This window comes from Pongo pygmaeus, chromosome 7, assembly GCF_028885625.2.
Source record: "Pongo pygmaeus isolate AG05252 chromosome 7, NHGRI_mPonPyg2-v2.0_pri, whole genome shotgun sequence".
Taxonomy (NCBI): Eukaryota; Metazoa; Chordata; class Mammalia; order Primates; family Hominidae; genus Pongo; species Pongo pygmaeus.
Window position 1 is genome coordinate 17,323,997 of NC_072380.2, and position 23,143 is coordinate 17,347,139.

General features: G+C 38.0%; 2 protein-coding genes across 10 annotated transcripts in view; one reads left to right on the forward strand and one right to left on the reverse strand.

The window, feature by feature from the left end:
• The window catches only part of VPS37A (VPS37A subunit of ESCRT-I), an 84,879-nt gene that overhangs the window by 44,137 nt on the left and 17,599 nt on the right, over positions 1-23,143 (forward strand). For 3 of the 9 annotated variants that reach the window (XM_054499624.2, XM_063668527.1, XM_054499630.2), the window contains one exon: positions 4,523-7,550. The exons of 1 other annotated variant lie outside the window; for it this stretch is intronic. The gene's annotated coding sequence lies outside the window, so the exon portion shown is untranslated. Of the gene's footprint in view, positions 1-3,245; positions 7,551-7,592; positions 21,026-23,143 lie in introns of those variants that run through there. 5 more of the 9 variants (XR_010127153.1, XM_054499626.2, XM_054499619.2 and 2 more) reach the window with 5 other exon arrangements.
• The window catches only part of MTMR7 (myotubularin related protein 7), a 116,886-nt gene continuing 99,467 nt past the window's right edge, over positions 5,725-23,143 (reverse strand). Inside the window, exons 8-14 of the mRNA XM_054499618.2 lie at positions 22,909-23,018; positions 21,127-21,252; positions 18,924-18,973; positions 15,401-15,601; positions 13,883-14,023; positions 11,661-11,787; positions 5,725-9,747 (exon numbers count right to left, since the gene is read on the reverse strand). Coding sequence (XP_054355593.1) covers positions 9,385-9,747; positions 11,661-11,787; positions 13,883-14,023; positions 15,401-15,601; positions 18,924-18,973; positions 21,127-21,252; positions 22,909-23,018 — 1,118 coding nt within the window. The 3' untranslated portion in view covers positions 5,725-9,384. The remainder of the gene's footprint in view (positions 9,748-11,660; positions 11,788-13,882; positions 14,024-15,400; positions 15,602-18,923; positions 18,974-21,126; positions 21,253-22,908; positions 23,019-23,143) is intronic.

Consider the following 23,143-nt stretch of genomic DNA (forward strand, 5'->3'; position numbering starts at 1 on the left):
TTTGGCTGTTTGTCTATTATTGGTGTATAGGAATGCTTGTGATTTTTGCACATTGATTTTGTATCCTGAGACCTTGCTGAAGTTGCTTATCAGCTTAAGGAGGTTTTGGGCTGAGACAATGGGGTTTCCTAAATATACAATCAGGTCATCTGCAAACAGAGAAAATTTGACTTCCTCTCTTCCTATTTGAATACCTTTATTTCTTTTTCTTGCCTGATTGCCCTGGCCAGAACTTCCAGTACTATGTTGAATAGGAGTTGTCTTGTGCCAGTTTTCAAAGGGAATGCTTCCAGCTTTTGCCCATTCAGTATGATATTGGCTGTGGGTTTGTCATAAATAGCTCTTATTATTTTCAGATACATTCCATCATTACCTAGTTTATTGAGTGTTTTTAGCATGAAGGGGTGTTTGACTTCTTCCTGGTTGGGAGGATGTATGTGTCCAGGAATTTATCCATTTCTTCTAGATTTTCTAGTTTGTGTAGAGGTGTTTATAGTATTCTCTGATGGTAGTTTGTATTTCTGTGGGATCGGTGGTGATCTTTTGTTTTTTGTTTTTTTGTGATGGACTCTCATTCTGTTGCCCAGGCTGGAGTGCAGTGGCATGATCTCGGCTCACTGCAGCCTCCACCTCCCGGGTTTAAGCAGTTCTCTGCCTCAGCCTTCCAAGTAGCTGGGATTATAGGCATGCGCCAACACACCTGGCTAATTTTTGTATTTTTAGTAGAGATGGGGTTTCACCATGTTCGCCAGGCTAGTCTTGAACTCCTGACCTCAGGTGATCCACCCACCTCAGCCTCCCAAAGTGGTGGGATTACAGGTATGAGCCACCACGCCCGTATGATCTCCCCTTTATCATTTTTTATTTTGTCTGTTTGATTCTTCTCTCTTTTCTCCTTTTTCATTCTGGCTAGTGGTATATTTTGTTAATCTTTTCAAAACAGCTGCTGGATTCATTGATTTTTTTTTTTTTTTGAAGGGTTTTTCGTGTGTCTGTCTCCTTAAGTTCTGCTCTGATCTTGGTTATTTCTTGTCTTCTGCTAGCTTTTGAATTTGTTTGCTCTTGCTTCTCTAGTTCTTTTAATTGTGATGTTAGGGTGTTGATTTTAGATCTTTCCCGCTTTCTCCTGTGGGCATTTAGTGCTATAAATTTCCCTCTAAACACAGTTTTGCTCTGTCCCAGAGATTCTGGTACATTGTGTCTTTGTTCTCATTGGTTTCAAAGAACTTACTTATTTGTGTCTTCATTTCATTATTTTCCAAGTAGTCATCGAGGAGCAGGTTGTTCAGTTTCCATGTAGCTGTGTGGTTTTGAGTGAGTTTCTTAATCCTGAATTCTAATTTGATTGCAGTGTGGTCTGGGAGACTGGTATGACTTCCATTCTTTTGCATTTGCTGAGGGGTGTTTTACTTCCAATTATGTGGTCAATTTTAGAATAAGTGCTGTGTGGTGCTGAGAAGAATGTATATTCTGTTGATTATGGGTGGATAGTTCTATAGATGTCTGTTAGTTCCGTTTGTTCCAGAACTGAGTTCAAGTCCTGAATATCCTTGTTAATTTTCTGTCTCGTTGATCTAATATTGACAGTGGGGTGTTAAAGTCTCCCACTATTATTGTGTGGAAGTCTAAGTCTCTTTGAGGTCTCTAAGAACTTGCTTTATGAATCTGGGTGCTCCTGTATTGGGTGCATATATATTTAGGATAGTTAGCTCTTCTTGTTACATTGATCCCTTTACCATTATGTAATGCCCTTCTTTGACTTTTTTGGTTTTTCTTGGTTTAAAGTCTGTTTTATCAGAGACTAGGATTGCAACCCCTGCGTTTTTTTACTTTCCATTTGCTTGGTAAATCTTCCTCCATCCCTTTATTTTAAGCCTATGTGTGTCTTTGCACATGAAATCGGTTTCCTGAATACAGCATATTGATGGATCTTGACTCTGTATCATTTGCCAGTCTGTGCCTTTTAATTGGGGCATTTAGCCCATTTAAGGTTAATATTGTTATGTGTGAATTTGATCCTGTCATTATGATGCTAGCTGGTTATTTTGCGCATTAGTTGATGCAGTTTCTTCATAGTATCAATGGTCTTTACATTTTGGTTTGATTTTGCAGTGGCTGGTACCAGTTATTCCTTTCCATGTTTAGTGCTTCCTTCAGGAGCTCTTGTAAGGCAGGCCTGGTGGTGACAAAATCCGTCAGCATTTGCTTGTCTGTAAAGGATTTTATTTCTCCTCCACTTATGAAGCTTAGTTTGGCTGGATATGAAATTATTGGTTGAAAATTCTTTAAGAGTGTTGAATACTGGCCTCCATTCTCTTCTGGCTTGTAGGGTTTCTGCAGAGATATCCGCTGTTAGTCTGATGGGCTTCCCTTTGTGGGTAACCCAACCTTTCTCTCTGGCTGCCCTTAACATTTTTTCCTTCATTTCAGCCTTGGTGAATCTGACAATTATGTCTTGGGTTTGCTCTTCTCAAGGAGTATCTTTGTGGTGTTCTCTGTATTTCCTGAATTTGAATGTTGGGCTGTCTTGCTAGGTTGGGGAAGCTCTCCTGGATATCCTAAGTGTGTTTTCCAACTTGGTTCCAGCCTCTCTGTCACTTTCAGGTACACCAATCAAACATGGGTTTTGTCTTTTCACATAGTCCCATGTTTCTTGGAGGCTTTGTTTGTTCCTTTTCATTCTTTTTTCTCTAATCTTGTCTTCACGCTTTTTTTCATAAAGTTGATCTTCAGTCTCTGATATCCTTTCTTCTGCTTAATTGATTTGGCTGTTGATACTGTGTATGCTTCATGAAGTTCTCATGCTGTGTTTTTCAGTTCCATCAGGTAGGTCATTTATTTATGTTCTTCTCTAAACTGATTATTCTAGTTAGCAATTCCTTTAACCTTTCATCAAGGTTCTTAGCTTCCTTGCATTGAGTTAGAACATGCTCCTTTAGCTCTGAGGAGTTTGTTATTACCCACCTTCTGAAGCCTACTTCTGTCAATTCATCAAACTCATTCTCAGTCCAGTTTTGTTCCCTTGCTGGCGAGGAGTTGTGATCCTTTGGAAGAGAAGAGGCTTTCTGGTTTTTTGAATTTTCAGCCTTTTTGCACTGGTTTTTCCTCATCTTCATGGATTTATCTACCTTTGGTCTTTGCTGTTGGTGACCTTCAGATGGAATTTTTCAATGGTCGTCATTTTTGTTGATGTTGATGCTATTGCTTTCTGTTAGTTTTCTTTCTAACAAGCCCCTCTTCTGCAGGTCTGCTGGAGTTTGCTAGTGGTCTACTCCGGATCCTGTTTGCCTGGGTATCACCAGCGGAGGCTGCAGAACAGCAAAGATTGCTGCCTGCTCCTTCCTCTGGAAGCTTTGTCCCAGAGGGGCACCTGCGAAGTGCCAGCCAGAGCTCTCCTGTATGAGCTGTCTGTCGACCCCTGCTGGGAGGTATCTCCCTGTCAGGAGGCATGGTGGTCAGGGAACCACTTGAGGAGGCAGTCTGTCCCTTAGCAGAGGTAGAGCATGGTGCTGGGTGATCCGTTGCTCTCTTCAGAGCCGGCAGGCAGGAACGTTTAAGTGTGCGCAAGCTGCGCCCACAGCCACCCCTTCCCCCAGGTGCTCTGTTGCAGGGAGATGGGAGTTTTATCTATAAGCCCCTGACTGGGGCCTCTGCCTTTCTTTCAGAGATGCCCTGCCCAGAGAGGAGGAATCTAGAGAGGCATTCTGACTACAGTGGCTTTGTGGAGCTTAGGTGGGCTTTGCCCAGTCCAAACTTCCCGGAGGCTTTGTTTACACTGTGAGGGGAAAACGGACTACTCACACCTCATTAATGGTGGACGCCCCTCCCCCCACCAAGCTCCAGCATCCCAGGTCGACTTCAGACTGCTATGCTGGCAGTGAAAATTTCAAGCCAGTGGATCTTAGCTTGCTAGACTCCATGGGGGTGGGATCCGCTGAGCAAGACCATTTGGCTCCCTGACACCAGCCACCTTTCCAAGAGAGTAAAGGGTTCTGTCTCACTGGCGTTCCAGGCACTACTGGGGTACGAAAAAAAACTCTTGCAGCTAGCTCGATGTCTGGCCAAACGGCCACCTAGTTTTGTGGTTGAAACCCGGGGCCCTGGTGGTGTAGGCACCTGAGGGAATCTCCTGGTCTGCGGGTTGCAAAGACCGTGGAAAGAGCGTAGTATCTGGGATGGGTACCATAGAGCCTCCAGGCTTCCCTTGGCTAGGGGAGGTAGTTCCCTAACCCCTTGTACTTACCGGGTGAGGCAACACCCCACCCTGCTTCTGCTCACTCTCCGTGGGCTACACCCACTGTCTAACCAGTCCCAATGAGATGAACCAGGTACCTCAGTTGGAAATGCAGAAATCACCTGCCTTCTGTGTTGGTCTCCCTAGGAGCTGCAGACCTGAGCTGTCCCTATTCAGCCATCTTGCCTGGGAGCCACTATGGGCAAATCTTAATTGGAAGATAATGTAAAGAGATACATATTTATCTTCTTAAATATTAGAGGGTTTCTTTTATTGTTTTCTTTCTAGATTTTCCTGGAAACATGAACTGCCAAGAGAGGAATGGGACACAAAACTAAACACTGTTTTATATTTATGGTTTGCAAACTGGCATTTCATCAGTGGCTAAATTCACAGATATCCTATATAGATTGTATATAGAACTGAGACTGATTTTGTACAGATTAGAATGATTGCTATGATCTTTGAGAAATTTTTCTGCACTATTTGCACTGAAATGTTTATTTATTGTTGATAAATCCTATCATATTTAAGTTCCACTGCTGTTCCTCTTATCTTGATTAAATGCCTATGCATGTACTTTTAGCTAGTTTTTAATATTTTATAAAACTTCATTTAAATTTGTATTTTTAACTTGAAGTTCCATTTCTTTATCAAGAATGGTATTTAGATTTTTTTCCTCTTAACCTTTTTTGAAAAACTATTTTCACCTGTCAGGAAACCCTTATTTTTCTTTCTTTGTGGATAAAACTTTCAAAAGCAATTTAAGATATTCATAGTGTTAAGAAACACCAAACCTGCCTATATAGGTGCCATCTCACAAAAGAAACTTTTAATACCTACAATAAATCAAAAGAATAAACCAGCTGTTCTTATATATTGTTTCATTTTTAAAACTAAAGATGCATTTAAGAAGCAATACAAGTAAATATTGTACCTAATAGAAAAAAAAAAAGTTGCCTTTCATTTAAACCATTCCAACACAAATTCTCATGCTAATTAAAAAAAAATAATAAGTATCTGGTAGATTTGTGGTTGGATAGGTTTTCTAAATTCCTAATGTTAAAATCAATCTTTATGTTAATAAACACTAAATCTGTACACAAAAAAGTCAATGAACTTTTCTGACCTTTACTGTTATCTTTTCCTAAGAGAAAAGCTATAGTAATAGGTAAAATTTAATTTTTAGGCAATCCTGATTTTTAATGAATTTAATTGAGTGTTCTTATATAGTACGTTGAGCAATTTGCTTCTATACCATGTCACAAAATTAATGTATTTCTTGAGAAGCCCTAAAAGCTCATAAAGGAAAATGCTGTGAACTCTGTAGCTCAGGCTTGGTAAGGTACCATATAAATTACAAAACAAACTAATGCATAATTTTGCTTAAATTTCATCCCAGTATGATTGTCTTCCCAGCACCAGCATACAGTATAGATTGTCTTTTTTATATTTTTTAGTTCTTCCTGTACATGTTTTTGGCAATAAAGTTATAGGAAAAACAGAATTATTTTGTTAGAATTAAAACATGCTTAATACTTAAGTCTTTTTATGGAGGGCCAAGTATTCACATGGACTAAGATACAATGTTGGATACAGAAGATAACTTTCATTGTCTTCCTGGCACTGTGCTAAGGGCATGCTGTTAAATCTTCAAAATGACCAGATGAGGAAGGAATAATTATTACTCCTGATTTGTAGATAACTGAGGTAAGAGTGTTTCAAATTTATGATAGTCTTGTGGGTATTCAGAAACCTTTCCTTACTGCACTGGCCACCAGAGCTTAATTTTCCCAGCAGTAACAGCAATGGGAGATATAACAGTCTCAATCTTTTGCCAACAATCAGGTTCCTAGAAACCAGGTAGGTGTATCCCATAACAAGGGAGGAGCATACCACAGCCTTTCATTTGATTAATTCACTTGATCTATCTATTTTATTAAGTACCTACTAGGAATAAGGCATTGTGGAAATACTATACAAAGATAAACATTGTTTAGATGCTTATCTACTTTCCTTTTCACCAGAAAAACAGAAAAAAAATGAAACATTTTCTTACAGAGTAAATATCTTCTACATAATCACATGAGTAGTTCATCTCAGTGTTTTTTATTCTTTAAAGTTGAACTATCCCAGTTTCATTCTATACCGGTTAACACAGCTTAGGTTCTCCTTCAAAATTCATTCATTGGATAACTTTGTTACAACCCAGTCATGAAACAGAGGAGTTTGATCAGTTATCTGCATTTAACAAATAGACAAATCAGTTTACATAAAGGTTATATACGTCACCCAGGATGAAAAGAATCTGCATTTGGATATGCCCGTATGAATGTGGGCTCTGTTTTTGCAGGAGATTAAGTGACCATTTTTTCTAATTTTATGGCTTTATATTTTCTTCATAGAAATTGGCCACATTGGAGAAGCAGTGCCACAGGAGAAATGAAACGCATGTGAAAGTTTGTATTCTGATTTGACAAGATGAGATAGAAATCAGAATTATAGACGAATACTTAGGACTTACTAGACTAATCAGTGTAGGAATTTGTCATAGATAGAGATTTAAAGGTTAATATCTCAAAATAGAAGAAAATTCTAAATCAGTGAGGTATAAATTAAAGAGACCCACTTCAAAGTTGAAAGAAATTTCTAGGCATACATTGAGACTAGGAAATTTATATCAGAATATAGGGTGCTTGACACATATATATGCTTAAATTGAAGGACAGCTCAGATTCATTTTTAGGAGAAGAAAGTAAACTAATGTGCTCTTAAGGAATAAAAATTTATTCTATGGTTTCTGTCTCTGATCGTCACCTTCCATTCTATAAAAAGCTCAGTTACTGATTTGCTGGGTCATGGTCAAAATTCTTACCTATTTCATATCAAATTTAAAAAATAAATTACTTGCATTCTAAATATTACTAATTGGGAAGTAATATGCCTCAAATCAGTTTTATACTGGATTATTCCCTATGCTTTAAACCACTGCTTTCAATAAAACACTTCCTGATTAATGTTTGATTATTAGATATTTTAGTCTCGTTGGGTTAGCCATGCTCTTTGAAGAATCTGTGAAAGTACAGTAAAGTTTTAATAAGCAATAAGTGTAACCTTTTATATAAATCTCAGTGCTAGGTTAACTTCTAATAAGTAGACGAACATGTTACATAAATTATAATGTCTTGTAAAAAAGTTGAGGGGACTAAGTTTATGACTCTGATGTGGAAGTTGTCATATTAAAAAACTACATTTTAAAACATCAAATATTTATACTATTTGCTTTTCGAATAAAAGCATAGTGCTGTTTGGCATAGATACTTTGTCATTTTTTTAAAAATGTTTATTGTTTTTATAGACATACACTGTCAAATGGAAGAAATTAAAGCCGCATCCTCAATATTAGGCAACAGAGTTTCTAAGAGTGGACAGCTCCAAGAAGGTTGTGAAGTGAGTTACGATATAAAAATGTGAAAGCCATTACCACTATATCCTAAGTTTTATTTTAGCAAGATATTCCCTATTACATATAGTATATTGCAGAAAATGAATAAACATTCCTTGTACTTAATTTGGGAACTGCTCAGCAGAGAATGCCCAAATTTTATATTCTGAAAGAATTACACTTGCTTTATTTTTTACATTAACAATACTTCTATATCACAGTTCTCTAATATATTCTATTTTTAAATATGATGAACACAATTAAATGTTTTCATTTATATATATTGCAACACTCCCTCCAGATCTTTCATACTAGAGAGATCAGCAATGTTGCTTTCTTGCCCTCTTGACTTTGTCCTCATTTCAGCGAAATGTAATACATTCTCCCATAAAAAAAATCACATATTCAAAATATTGATGTAAATTGTAAAGTTTAAATTAATCCTTTCACATATTGAAAATATTGATGTAAATTGTAAAGTTTAATCCTTTTACATTCTAGAATGTACTAATATATTAAAACCATACAGTGTGAATACCATTTATTTATGTCCAAACATGGCCACTTTTCCCCAGTAAGTTTCATTTAGGTCACCTAGTGAGGTCTTTTTTAACTCATAAGAAAGGGGAGGGACTCTCCCTCAAATGTGCAGTGTAACAAAACAAAAATTCTTTTCAGAACTTTCAGCAGTCAGTGGTCATGAGATGTTACTAAGGTTAATGAAACCATATTGGCCAGTTACATAATTTCTAAAATGATAGATTACAAAACCTATTCCCTTCATTAAACAGACATGACAACCCAATTCTCTGGTTCTTGAAACTGGATTTTCACTCACAGATGTTTTATCTACTAACTTTATAATGTGATACTTTGAGATCAGGCTGGTGGCTGGCCCACACTGTCGGTAGTGTAGTCTCTAGAATAGTAATAAAAGGTTATTATAAGAAAGCTGATACTTAAATTCATATGTAAGACCAGGAGAATGAATGTTGCTTCTGCCTCGTTAGCTATTAAATCAGTGTTAGAGAAAAAGTGAGATACAAGGTTTAGCATTTTTAAATAATGAGGAGAAACAGACTATAGATCTCAGAGAAAAGCAACAAAATTATTCTAACAATTCAAAATATATGCTCTAAGGAAAAGTTAAAGTGATGATTATGCCTGAAAGATAAGCAATTAAAAGCTCCTTAGGAATGCATCTGTCAACCAAAAAGCGTGCATCTCACCAATGTGCCTGTTTTTAGAAATATGTATAAGAGGGTCGGAAAGGAGGATAATGTCAGATGCTTTAGAAAACACAAAATATGCATCTGGAAGTGAACTAAAAGAATCATGATGATCACAGATGTGAGGGAAAGGAGTGGAGGCTTTTTGAGAGATGCATGCTATGACAAGGAAGATATATACTGATCACTTCAGGTAATGACAGAAGTAATTGCTCTGCAGTGAATATAATTTTCATAGTCTGGGATGAGCTTCAAAATGGTGAATAATTTTCCTTATATTTGATAAATGAAATGACTACGTCCTCTTCAGTATCTAAGAAATCAAGAACTGGGCACTTTTTTCCCTTTTCAGAGCTGCATTAAAATAGTTCTCAATGACATGCATCATTTCTTGTTTTTATGATAAACTACCTTGTTCCCTTCTTTTTGGAAGTGTTGCTTATGTGTCCTTTACTTTGGAACTCCAAAGGGAAACTTCAGGCCGTGAGAAACACGGCTTCATCAGAATCCCGGTCCTTGCCACTGTCTTCACTCGGTGCATGCTCACCGCCACTTGGAGACCGACAGCTCAAATCCTCCACCCCGGACTCTTGGTCACTGTTGGCTGACAGATCTGGATCTGAACTTTTCAGATTGTCTTGGGTTAGAATCAGAGCAGAATCTTCATCACCTTGTGAAGGGCTCCGGGATGGAAATGATTTCATATTCCCACTGTAATCCTGGGGAGTGTTGGCTATGCTGTTGTCTGAGGTAGAAAACCCTGAGTGCTTGCTGGGCTCACTTTGCTTACTCTTCACCTTAGTGCAATTTAACTGGACCTTTTGAATTTTTTCCAGCCTCTAAGAAAGAAAGAACAATTTCGGGGAAAAATCATAAATAATTTATCTTTTTCTATATATGCATGCCTTTAGCATTTGTTACCTCCCAGGTGGGTATAATGTTAAGAACATGTGACTCAGAGGGATGTGAGTTCAAACCTGGACTTCACGACCTTGGACAAAATCTGTGAGGGCCTGCTTTCTTTATCTCTAAGGTAAGGATAATACCTGCCTTGACATAGGTTTTCTGTAATCATAAACAATATAGCACAGTTGAAGCACCCAGTGAACCCTAGTCTCCCTCTTTTCTATACCTACATGGTTTCAAATGACGAGTGTCATCCCATGAACTCAAAAAATATTTTTCAGAAATTAGGAATGAAGTGTTTATCATCTAACTTTTATACTGAGATACAATTCACTTACCATGAAACTCACCCTTTTAAAGTATACAATTCAGTGGTTTTTAGTTATATTCACAAGGTTGTGCAACGATCACTACTAATTATAAAATACTGTCATCACCTCCCCTGCCGAAAGAAAACCCCATACTCATTAGCAGTCATTCCCCATTCCTATCTCCCCACAGCCCCTGGCTACTACTGATTAACTTCTATCTCTAAGGGTTTGCCTAGTCTAGATGTTTTATATAAATTGAATGGAATCATACAACATGTGGATTTTTGTATCTGGCTTCCTTCACTTAGCTTATGTTCTCAAAATTCATTCATGGTACAACATGTATCAGTACTTCATTCCTTTTTCTGGCTGAACAGTATTCCATTACATGGATATACCACATTTTGTTCTACATTCATCATGTCATGGACACTTGGGTTGTTCAGAATACATTTTACCAGATTTCATGTTTTGATGTTAACAGAGGAGGTGTTATAAGATCAAGTATTATGTATTCATTCAAAACCATTCATTTAGGTTATGTGCAAAAGCACTGTGCTGGGCAGTGTGAGGAACAGAGATAAATACAGACCCAGCCCTAAGGAACATGGAGTAGTGGAGCAGACAGAGGCAGAGTTTCAAAAAGGCAAAAGTTCTTGAAGAGGGATGAAGTGGTAAGGTTAGAAGGAAGAGAACAGACTAAGTTTCAGGGAGGAAGGAACATTTTAACAGGACTGTGAAAGATTTAAACTTGGACATTCTGGTGATAGCTAGTAAGCATTCCTGACAGGAGGAGGGACAGTGAGAGGACAAACACAAAGGTAGGAAGGTCTAAATTGTATACAAGCAGCAGAAACCATTAAATATTAGCATGGAAAATAAAGCTGAAAAGAGAAAATCTCAAATGCCAGCCTAAGGAATTTTGATTTTGTAATAAGGAAGAGCCAGTTTTAAAGAGCCAGATTGCTAGAATAGACTAATAGAATAAATACTAAGATGTTCATAAACTACATTAGTACCATTGGAAACAAAGTTATCCAATTAGGAAAAGCATTTTATTATAACCTCCCTGTCCAAGTACAGGGAAGTTAATAGAAGCCAAAAGACAGACTTTATAGTCAGTCTCCCCTTTTACCAATTATAGATTAATATAATAGTTACATAATTTTTAAAACTGGAGAAAGATTTTTACAAGTACATATATTTGATTTTATTCTTTTACTGTTTCACACTTTGCAGAAAAAAATTAATTTTACTACTCTCAAATAACAGTAACCAAAAAAGTTGACCTAAAATAAGGAACAACCAAAAATTTGTGGAACTGAGCCACAAGCCAGATGTGTGAAATGCATTAAATGCCTAGGTTTGGGCTTCGGTTATCTGAGTCCTGACCTGGATGGGGTTGTGTTTTAGGTGTTCTACTGGCTAAAAATGTGAAATATTTGTATTGCACTGAATCTTAAGAGGCTTTCATGAAGCCTTGCTCTTCAAGAAATAAGCACAGAAAATAGATTAACAAAGCAAGTATGTCTTACTTCTTCCAGGGCCTCTAGTTCTTCCTCTAGCTGCTGAGTTTCCTCTTTCACTGCCATTAGGTAATCTGTAACTGATTGTCGGGGCTGCATCCCCTTTTCAAAGCGGTTATACATTCCACTCCAAAACCTGGAAAGGACGGCAAAGCGTCATGATACCACCTTATCACAGTCTGAAAATTCACATCCTCCAGTCTTCTAAGGTATCTGTGATACCACAGTCTTAATAATAACCAAATGCAAATTTCAGCCTCAAAAAGCCACTACTTAATGTAATAATTTCATGTTGATGTTTTTTTCTTGGGTCAGTAAATGCCTTTTGGGGAGAATAAGTTTATGAAAAGTCTACTTGTATATATGAATTAGAAAGCACAGAATACATTTTTCTAAAAGTAAAATAGCACATGTAACCATTTTCTTTTAAGAAAATGGCTCTTAGTTTTGAACTTTGAAATTGTATATTTAGAATCTTTCAGCTACAAAGGGAATCTTAAACTTGCAGCTTTTATCTTTTGTATCACTACCACTAAAAGTTGACATTTGCACTTGCAATACCCCCCCCCTTTTTTTTTTAATGGCAGAGTTTCGCTCTTGTCACCCAAACCGAAGTTCAGTGGTGTGATATCGGCTCCCTGCAACCTCCACCTCGCGGGTTCAAGCGATTCTCCTGCCTCAGCCTCCCAAGTACCTGGGATTACAGGCATGCACCACCATACCTAATTTTATATTTTTTTTAGTAGAGACGGGGTTTCACCATGTTGGTCAGGTTGGTCATGAACTCCTGACCTCAGGTGATCCACCCGCCTCACCGTCCCAAAGTGCTGGGATTACGGGCGGGAGCCACCACACCTTACCAATAAATCCCTTTTTATCCTACACAAAAAAGCAACTGGAATGCAAATGAGAAAAATGGTGTATCATGGAGTTATCCTTAGACCCACTATTTTATTTACATAGATAAGTAAGTACTTTGAGGGCAAGGACTTGGTGTCATTGTTTTATCTGCAGTGCCCAGAACAGTGTTTGATCCTCAATAAAATATGTGTTGACCAGCTGTTAATAATAAATTAGTTGCAATCCAATTGGTCATATCTCAACAGCTCTTAAAACTTGTTTTACGTGCACTATGGAGGCTTTTGTTTAGTATGATAGAAAATTCTGCTATAAATTCTGAGAAAATAATTAGATTGAAATAATTAAGAAAAAAAACCTTGAGAAACAAAATCTATACAGGAAGAAAAGCCATCAAGTCTGTGTCGGGAGTGAGTAGGAAGAAAGAGATGGGGTTTCTGTTTATTCTGTATGAGGCTTTTGATGTTGTTCACCTTTGAGTTTTTTCATATTATACAAGCCTAGCAAGGAAGCCAAAGGAAAAAACATACGTGTCTAGCACATACCTAGTAGAACCTGTAGGATGCCACCCTGCTCTCCCCATCCTCCTCATACATAGAATCTTTTTTTTTTTTTTTGAGATGGAGTTTCGCTCTTGTTGCCCAGGCTGGAGTGCAGTGGCGCAATCTCGGCTCACCACAACCTCCACCTCCCTAGTTCAAGTGATTCTCCTGCCTCAGCCTCCCGAGTAGCTAGGATTACAGGCGCCCACCATCATGCCCAGCTAATTTTTGTATTTTTAGTAGAGACGGGGTCTCGCCATGTTGGCCAGGCTTGTCTTGAACTCCTGACCTCGGGTGATCCACCCGCCTCGGCCGACACATACAGTCTTAACGTAATTTCCACAAGGGAAGTATTTCCAGTAGGACTTAATTCAGTGGAGACAAAAAGGCAAGCTATTATGTTGGTGCAAAAGTAATTGCGGTTTTTGCCTTTTTGTTGTTTAAACTAACCGCAAAAACCACAATTACTTTTGCTCCAACCTTAATAAGTCATGATCACTGTTGAAACTTGTGATTCCACATTTGACTTAAGGCATTTGCATTATTCTCTTTCGTTTGCTTTTAAAAAAATAAATTGGAACTTACCTTTTTATGATATCATTATTATAAAACATCACCTCCTGAAGAAAATTCCACATTTAGGAGGAATAAAGAGGCAGAGGAGACACTGGCAAAAATACCAGATGAGATATTCAAGCATCTCCTTCTGGTGTCTTTTGGGTCCAACAAAAGCCTCAGAGATCCGTGTCATACACTTTGACCTCTGAATGTTAAACGGTACCAGAATCCAAGTTCATACCATAGCTACAAAGTTCCTAAGGATTTACATACTTGTACATGAAGTTACATGGTATTGTAGGGAGATGAAGGGTTCCCTGAGTCTGGCTGTGATCAGCTCTAAACAGAGGATTCAGGTAGTCGGCCCGATTCTTCCACAGGTGAGCCCATAATGAGTATGTTCTTTCTTGAATCCTGTTATAAAGAAAATAAGTCTATAAATTACCTGTTTTGGTGCTTACACATAGTAGATATGTTATATTAATGCTGGAAAGGAACTAATAATTGTTACCTGAAAACCACGTGTCTGTTCGATAGCAGGTAGATGTATCATCTTGGTGACTTCATGGTATAGAGGGAGAACACTGTAATAATCTCAACTTCACCACCATCTGTACTGGCCTTGACAAGGTGTTCGATTCCTTTAAGTGTGTGTGTGTGTGTGTGTGTGTGTGTGTGTGTGTGTGTGTGTGTGTGTGTGTGTGTGTGTGTGTGTGTGTGTGTGTGTGTGTGTGTGTGTGTGTGTGTGTGTGTGTGTGTGTGTGTGTGTGTGTGTGTGTGTGTGTGTGTGTGTGTGTGTGTGTGTTAAGCTGTTCTTTTGGGGGGAGTTTTTTCCCCCAAATAGTCATTGGACATTTATAATTTGTCAGACACTATTCTAAATGTTTCACATGTTTTCTCTCATTTAATCCTCACTGAGTTGCTATGAGGTATGTCTAATTTACAGATGAGGAAACTGAGGAAGAGAGAGAGTAAGTGGTTTCTCAAAGTCCTATAGCTAGTAAGTGAAAAAGCCATATTCAGACCCAAGCAGATACTGTTAGAATTGGCTAGTCAGGTACAAGAAAACAGGTGACCCTGAAGGATACACTCTGCTCCTTCTAAATCATCTCCATGGAATCACACTTGAGCTTCCTTAGAGAAAAAAAACTAGTATCCACTACAAAAATTAATTTTATGAGTCCATTTCATTTGAAATGATCATTCCCCAAATTAAATCTGATAATGTTGTATATATCATAGTTAAAATAATTTCATTTTTTGAAAATTTAAAAAATGTTCTCTCATTTATACTGCCTAAATCACTTTGTTGTTGTAAGGTTTTTACTATCACTTATTTTAAAGTCCACATTTTATCTACTTTTACCCTTGGATAAATCAATACAGTTTTAATCTAAATAAATTCTGGCTTTTATATTTGCTTTCCCAATTAAATTTGCAATTTTTATTATGGTAGCATAGCCACCAAAGATATCTAACCTTTTCCTTTTAAATGCAAAAACCACTTTTTTGACTCCAGAAAATTCCCTTTCGATATTCGTGCATCAAGTCTGTCAAGCTGCCTGTGTATCAGGCAGAAACTGAGGGAAAAAAACTGTATTTATCTGTCAGTTGATGACATTTAAACCATTTCTGAAATGATGCCAGGAAAAAGAAAATAAAACTAATCTGTCAGTATAGGTATGTGACTAAATGAAAAAAGTCTTCAAAATTATGAAAGGCCACCTAAAATTCTCAGTCATCAAAATCTTTAAATAAAAGTTAAACAACCAAAAACACCAAAACACTTACTTGAGTTCTTGTCTCTCCTTTTGGCTGTTACATAGGAAGTTTCCAAACTGGCAAGAATAAATGTGATGTTGAATGTGAATCAAAAACCTCTCATTGAACTCAAAGGCACAGGGAAATTGTTCCATTAACTGCCAGACACACTCAATGAACTGGTCAATAACTGGAGAGATTTCTTTTGGGTCACCATCTAGATTGCCATATCTATAAAACAAAGCATTAGAGACTTTTCAAGGCAGATTTATTTTTAAATTAGAAAGCCATAAATGCAAAAACAACCATAAAAGCAACCCTAGTTCCTAAATAAATCTTATCTTACAAACTTGCAATGACAAAAAAAGTAGAAAAGTTAAGATTTTAAATTCAAATTTCCAGAGCAACTTTGTAGTGAAGGTCTGGATAGAAGGGATGCGTTCACGTTATAGTTACAAAAGAAAGTGTTAGTGCAAGAAATAAAATTCAAAGACACTTTCCACAGAAAAAGGGCATTTTTAAATTCATTGCTTAAAAGTACATTAGAACTTTTAAAATAAATGTTGCACTTTATGAGCGGGTGAGAAGAAATGTCCAAACAACTTTAGGGCTCTTCATTTTTTGCACTGTTTTGTTGGGAAGGGATGAGGAAAAAGACAACTTGAAAAAAAAATCGTGGTTTCCCAAGTTGCCAGGAATATTCCCATTTCTAAAGCGGTTAAAGCTTGTCACATGATTTATTTCCATGTGACCACAGATTCCACATGTATTTTTATTTTATCTCCCATTGCTTTGCTTTTTCAAGAGCACATCAGAATCGTCTTCCTCAAATTTGTATTGATTTTAAAATGAAGACTCCTTAGCCCTTTACACTATTGTGTGAGTTTTACAGAGAATCCAAAAGGATGTTTTGGTGTCATCAAAGACAAAATAACAATATAGAACCCTGTGTTAGTAAGAGATCATCACCTTGAGGAAGAGAAATGAGCAATGATCAGTTTTAGAGTTTTCCCAAGAGTGGGAACATTGGAAATTGTCTAGAAACTTCTCAGATGTTACAGTTTCTCACCTTTGGTAGCTTTAAAAAGTGTTGCCTAGGCTAGCCATATGTAGAAAGCTGAAACTGGATCCCTTCCTTACACCTTATACAAAAATTAATTCAAGATGGATTAAAGACTTAAATGTTAGAACTAAAACCATAAAAACCCTAGAAGAAAACCTAGGCAATACCATTCAGGACATAGGCATGGACAAGGACTTCATGTCTAAAACACCAAAAGCAATGGCAACAAAAGCCAAAATTGACAAATGGGATCTAATTAAACTCAAGAGCTTCTGCACAGCAAAAGAAACTACCATCAGAGTGAACAGGCAACCTACAAAATGGGAGAAAATTTTTGCAACCTAAACGTCTGACAAAGGGCTAATATCCAGAATCTACAATGAACTCAAAACAAATTTACAAGAAAAAAACAACCCCATCAAACAGTGGGCAAAGGATATGAACAGACACTTCTCAAAAGAAGACATTTATGCAGCCAAAAAACATGAAAAAATGCTCATCATCACTGGCCATCAGAGAAATGCAAATGAAAACCACAATGAGATACCATCTCACACCAGTTAGAATGGTGATCATTAAAAAGTCAGGAAACAACAGGTGCTGGAGAGGATGTGGAGAAATAGGAACACTTTTACACTGTTGGTGGGACTGTAAACTAGTTCAACCATTGTGGAAGTCAGTGTGGTGATTCCTCAGGGATCTAGAACTAGAAATACCATTTGACCCAGCCATCCCATTACTGGGTATATACGCAAAGGATTATAAATCATGCTGCTATAAAGACACATGCACATGTATGTTTATAGCAGCACTATTCACAATAGCAAAGACTTGGAACCAACCTAAATGTCCAACAACGATAGAATGAATTAAGAAAATGTGGCACATATACACCATGGAATACTATGCAGCCATAAAAAATGATGAGTTCATGTCCTTTGTAGGGACATGGATGAAACTGGAAACCATCATTCTCAGCAAACGATCACAAGGACAAAAAACCAAACACCACATGTTCTCACTCATAGGTGGGAATTGAACAATGAGAACACATGGACACGGGAAGGGGAACATCACACACCAGGGACTGTTGTGGGGTGGGGGGAGGGGGGAGGAATAGCATTAGGAGATATACCTAATGCTAAATGATGAGTTAATGGGTGCAGCACACCAACATGGCACATGTATACATATGTAACAAACCTGTATGTTGTACACATGTACCCTAAAACTTAAAGTATAATAATAATAAAATTAAAAAATAAAAAAATGAGGAAGAAAAAATTGCATTATGGGAGAATATGATTTATTTTAGCATAAAGTGAATTTTAGTCTTTTATGGCTTCAGAATTATTTCAAAATAAACTTTATTGAAAATCAAAAAAAGGGTTGCCTAATATTAATGTATTTTTTCCTTATCAAACAATTATCTAGCTGATCTTCAGTCATTTCGATATTCTCTCTGTCATCTGTCGCCTATCTTGGAGATCCTAACTGCCTAGCATATAATATTAATAGAACCCCAAACTGAAAATAATGCCATGTTAAGAAGTTTATCTAATTGAGGGCTTTAATTTTCTCATTTGTAAATGGAATTCCTATGCTTTCCTGGAAAAAATTAGAAAAATAGAATTCCTGAAAATCACAGAATTAGTGATCAATTAATGCTAAAAGCAAAAAACTACAAAAATACACTTGAGCAGTTGCATGCATTTAGAATTTTAAGAAAACACAGTAAAACATCTGAAAATATATATCAAACTAATGAAACTTGCTGCCTAAATTTAAATTTTATCACCAAAGATTAAACTAAGTACAGCTATACTATTTAAAATTCAAAGAGTAGAAAACGCCAGAACACAATACAGGCATCATCAACACTGACAAAAGTAGACTGGTGGCTCCCAAAACAACAGCCTCGGCATCCCCATTCCACAGATGAGAGACCAAAGGTCAGGCAGCACAGATGTCCAAGGCCAGACAGTGAATACCATGGCCTGGATCTGGAGTTGGATGTGTCTGGTTCTGAAGCCTTCATCATCTCTCCAGAGACATCTGGGACAAACTGCACTCCGATACAAATGCCTTAGGACTATAGAAGATCAAAGAGAAACTGTTCCACAGGCAGTTTACAACTTGCAGACTAAAGTGAATCTCTGGACTTCTAAAATGGAATAATTTAGTAAGTCACATGCAAATGGCAGGAGGAAGGGAAGGCTGATCCTCACTAGGACAATTAATGAACAAGCATTCTCTGTCTCTTCTAGAACAAGTTAACATTAGTTAGTTCTGCCCAACTGTTACCAAGAGGAATCAGTTATAACTTCATTTATCTATGATATGACATATACAACAAAATTTAAGCTTTCTGAATAAGAGACACAAACTCTTAAAAAACAAGACGATTTTCCCCTAAATATTCAATTGAAAATTTCAGAAACAGTGCTTTTATTCTAAACATTCAAAACAACAGTCTTAAATATTACTTACCGGTGATTAAACTTATGACCAAAGGAAATCCAGTCCTTTTCAATTAATACCTACACAAGAAAGAATACAAATATCATGGAGAGAAGCAGACGAAAAATAAGAGACCACACAACCAATAATGTTGAGGAATTCAGAGGCACTTGCAGAAGTCCCCATCCTCGAGTAACCTGCAAATGCATGAACAGGCATTATCCACCCATATAGAGATGCACATGGCAAGGGCAAAGTTGAAGGTCATCCACAGGAACAGTGAGTGGAAATGGATGTATAAAAACGCAGGAACCCACCCAGTGAATGCTTCCTATGTGCCAGGCACTGTTCACATTGCTTTACATATGATCTCTAACTGTAGGATAGGTATTCTCACTCTTTTAGAAGGGGAACTGAAGGAAAGAGGTTTCATATTCGCCCAAGATCATGCTACTAGGAAGCAGACACCACTTCACAGCCCAGCTCTCTCCACTTCAAACCCTATCTCAACCAATGTGTGATGCTGCCTCTCAGTGTAATGTAAATTACCAACCTCTTTACAAAAAACAATTGGGAAGTTTTTCAGTGATCTTTTCTACACATTAGAAGAATTCTAAAATGATGGGGTTTGGGGTATATTCAAAGCTTCAGCCCTGCTTTGAAATTAGGGTTAACATGAATTTCTAAGTCTGAAGCAGTCCAGATTATTATTTTTAAATGTTTATTTTGGTTTTGTATTTTATATTGTTTTATATTTTAAAATGTATTTTTGAGACAGGATCTCACTCAGCCACGTAGGCTGGAGTGCAGTGATGCGATCATGGCCCACTACACCCTTGAACTCCTGAGCTCGCGTGATCCTCCCACCTCAGCCTAAGTAGCTGGGACCACAGGTGGGCTCTACCACACCTGGCTAATTTTTTTAAAATTTTTTGTAGAGACGAGGTCTCGCCATGTTGCCCCGGCTGGTCTCAAACTCTGGGGCTCCAGCAGTCCTCCTTCCTTAACCTCCCAAAATGCTGGGATTACAGGTGTGAGCCACCGCACCCAGCCTGGATTTTAAAAAGTGTTTAGTCAAGTAATATGGATAGTCTGATCAATATCCTCAACGCTTCCAAGTGGCCAGAGATTTCCCCTTACAAAGAAATACGAACTGGTGGAAGTCTGTTCTTGACAACTCGAGACATTTTCTTTGCGTTGTAAGTTTAATGGGGCACAATGAGAATGAGTTGATGATGGAAAAGGATGTGTGCAGAAGAGCCTAAGGGCAGTGTGTGACTGGCAACCTCTTTACTCTCCAAATGCAAATGAAGCAATCCAGCCCTACTGACCTCAGTCCAGCAGGGATCTGAAGCAAGAGTATCACTTTGAGGTGTCAGTGCTATCACAGGTAACTGGAAGTTCTCAGACACTTCCAAAAAAATAAAAACATCCCAGAGAGGGAGCCTGCCTCTTCGCTTTTGTCCGAGGGTGTTGCTGATATTACTCAATAATGGAGACCCCGCAGTAAAGATACTCCATTAGGACTCCTTTGTCAGCATCTTCTGTAGCACGGATTCGTGATTCACTGAAGCACTTTCTACCAAATCATGGTTAAGAGGTTAATTCATTTTAAGGAACTTATACCAGATCAGTGAAAACTTCACCATCCCAGGCAACTATACAATACTCTGTAGTTGAAAGCAACATGTTACATTTTGATGCCCACCTAAAAAGTTCAAACTCTACAGGATATACTCGTCATTTCAGCAAAGAACAACAACAACAAAGGCTGTGAAATTTTCAGTATCCTCATCCAGGGGTGTGAAGGACTACTTAAAAAACATACCCTGGAAGTGAAAACAGTTTTTCCTACCAAGGACTTTTGGCATACACAACATAGAAAATTTTTTCCCAAAATATTTTGTCTAAAAAGTTTTCTGTTATATATTCACGTTACCTCAAACGAAATACTTATGAGCAAATGATATATAAAATTGTCTTACAAACTACCAAATATATTTTATATTTGCCCCAAAACTCATTCAGTAGCACTGACTTGAAATGGTTTCAATATCCCAGAAATTCATCTCTTTATTCCAGGCCTATCTGATCTCTTCCCCTTTAATCTTGCTGAGCTACTAAAAGAAAAATAATGCTGGCAAGAAAACAGCAGTTGCCAGTAGTTGTAAAAACAGGGGTCCATTCCTGATCAAGGCACCGCCTGTGGGAATGGCCCAGTGGCCACACTCACCATGAAGCCCTTCAGAGTCCGGTAGTGAGGGTCCAGCAGCAGGCTTGCCACCGAGCACACCTGAGCGGTCCTGTCCCAGCCATCAGAACAGTGAACAAGCACACTTGCCCCTTCCTCTGAAACTGCCTAGAAAACACACGATCCGCAAAGAGTCACAAAGAATGGCTGTAAAAAGGCAGAACCTCTCATCACAGCCAGGTTTGACTGTATATTTACAGAAAGAAACAGCCAAAACGAAACACCTGTCCATTCATCTATTTAGGGCCCCCCCTAATTAGGGCAGAGCCAGAGTGGCCTGGTGCTGGCAGCTAAAGCTTTCCCTTCCCATTCTATCCAGAAGCCACCACTCAAGTCATCTCCAATAAGCGCATGTACTTAACTAAATATAAGCATTCGTCCTATGCAAATGGACCTTCAACCCTCTTCCCTCCCCTCTGGGTTTCCACATTAAGCCTTACTGAAATTCTGGAGTTGCTACTGGCCCCAACCATTTCCAAAAAGGAAAAGGCAAAAAAGTTATAAATTACAGACCTATGAAGTCATAAATAAAAGGTAAGAGTCAAGTAATGGATCCAAGGTTGAGGAAAGGAAAAAACAAAAGTAAAAATGACACCAGAAAATCTCCACGAAGGAAAGTATCTATTTGCTATTGCAAATGCACATCATTTTTTGCTAAATATCTTAGCAGTTAACATACGCTGGGAAACATGGGAGAGATTTCATCATGGTATTTATCACTACCTAAAATTCTAGTTTTATTAGTTTATTAATACTCTGTCTCAGCTGGAGGCAGTGGCTCACGCATGTAATCCCAGCACTTTGGGAGGCCGTGGCGGGTGGATCACTTGAGGTCAGGAGTCTGTGCCCAGCCTGGCCAACGTGGTGAAACACTGTCTCTACTAAAAATACAAAAATTAGCAAGGCATAGTGGCGCATGCCAGTAATTCCAGCTACTTGGGAGGCTGAGGCAGAAGAATTGCTTGAACCTGGGAGGCAGAGGTTGCAGCGAGCTGAGATCGTGCCACTGCACTCCAGCCTGGGTGACAGAGCGAGACTCCCTCTCAAAAAAAAAAAAAAAAAAAATTCTCTGTCTCCCACAGCAGAATGTGAGCTCTGTGAGGGAAGAGACTTGATCTGCCTTATTCACATCACATCTGTAAAATCTAGAATAGTACCTGGCACTAAATAAAGATTTCTTGAATAAATGATTACCTCAAAACAGGGAACATACCATGGCATCAGGGAAGATATGGTTCTCTTTAGGTATAAATCCAAGGAATTTATTTTTTTTAAAAAAACTGAATAACACAAAAGACATTGCATTCTAAAACAGCTTGTGTGAAAGCTGCAGCAACATTTTCCTATGGCAGAATGGACGCTACCTTCCAGCTACTTTTGCTTATGCCATGACTTTTGCTTATGCCATGACTAAAAAGAAGGCTCTATTGGATGTAAGCCCCAAGCCCCATCACTGAAGTAACTCACATTTGGTTGTATTCTACAGAAAATTCTTTCCTCCATCCAGGATTAAGCCTAATGGAAGAGAATACTCTGGAAATATTTTACCATTTGATCACAGTGCTGACATACTATCAGCTAAGCACTGTATTCTTTCACAAAATCACATCTTCAGTGCACAAACTATATGGAGCTCTACAAAGCTGGCTACCCAGTCAATGCAGTGCAGCTTAGGACAGGGAAGTCCATGGCAGAGGGATACCCATTTTGAAGTCAGTGGTTTGCTCATCTGTCCCTTAATTTATTTCCTCTGCAATTGCATACCTTTGCAATGAAGATTCCTGCATCCATTATGGCTTTAATGTGCCTTAACCAGCCAGAGTTCTCCAGACCCCACAGGAAATCACTCATGGAGGGAGATTTAAGTTCACACACTGCAAGATAAATGATGTTATAAAAGCAAAATTAAGGTACTCTCTCATTTTACATATGATCATGTTTTATAGGTAGTTTGTTAATGATTCCTTTGTTGTAATAGGTATTTTCTGGAAGACTTAAG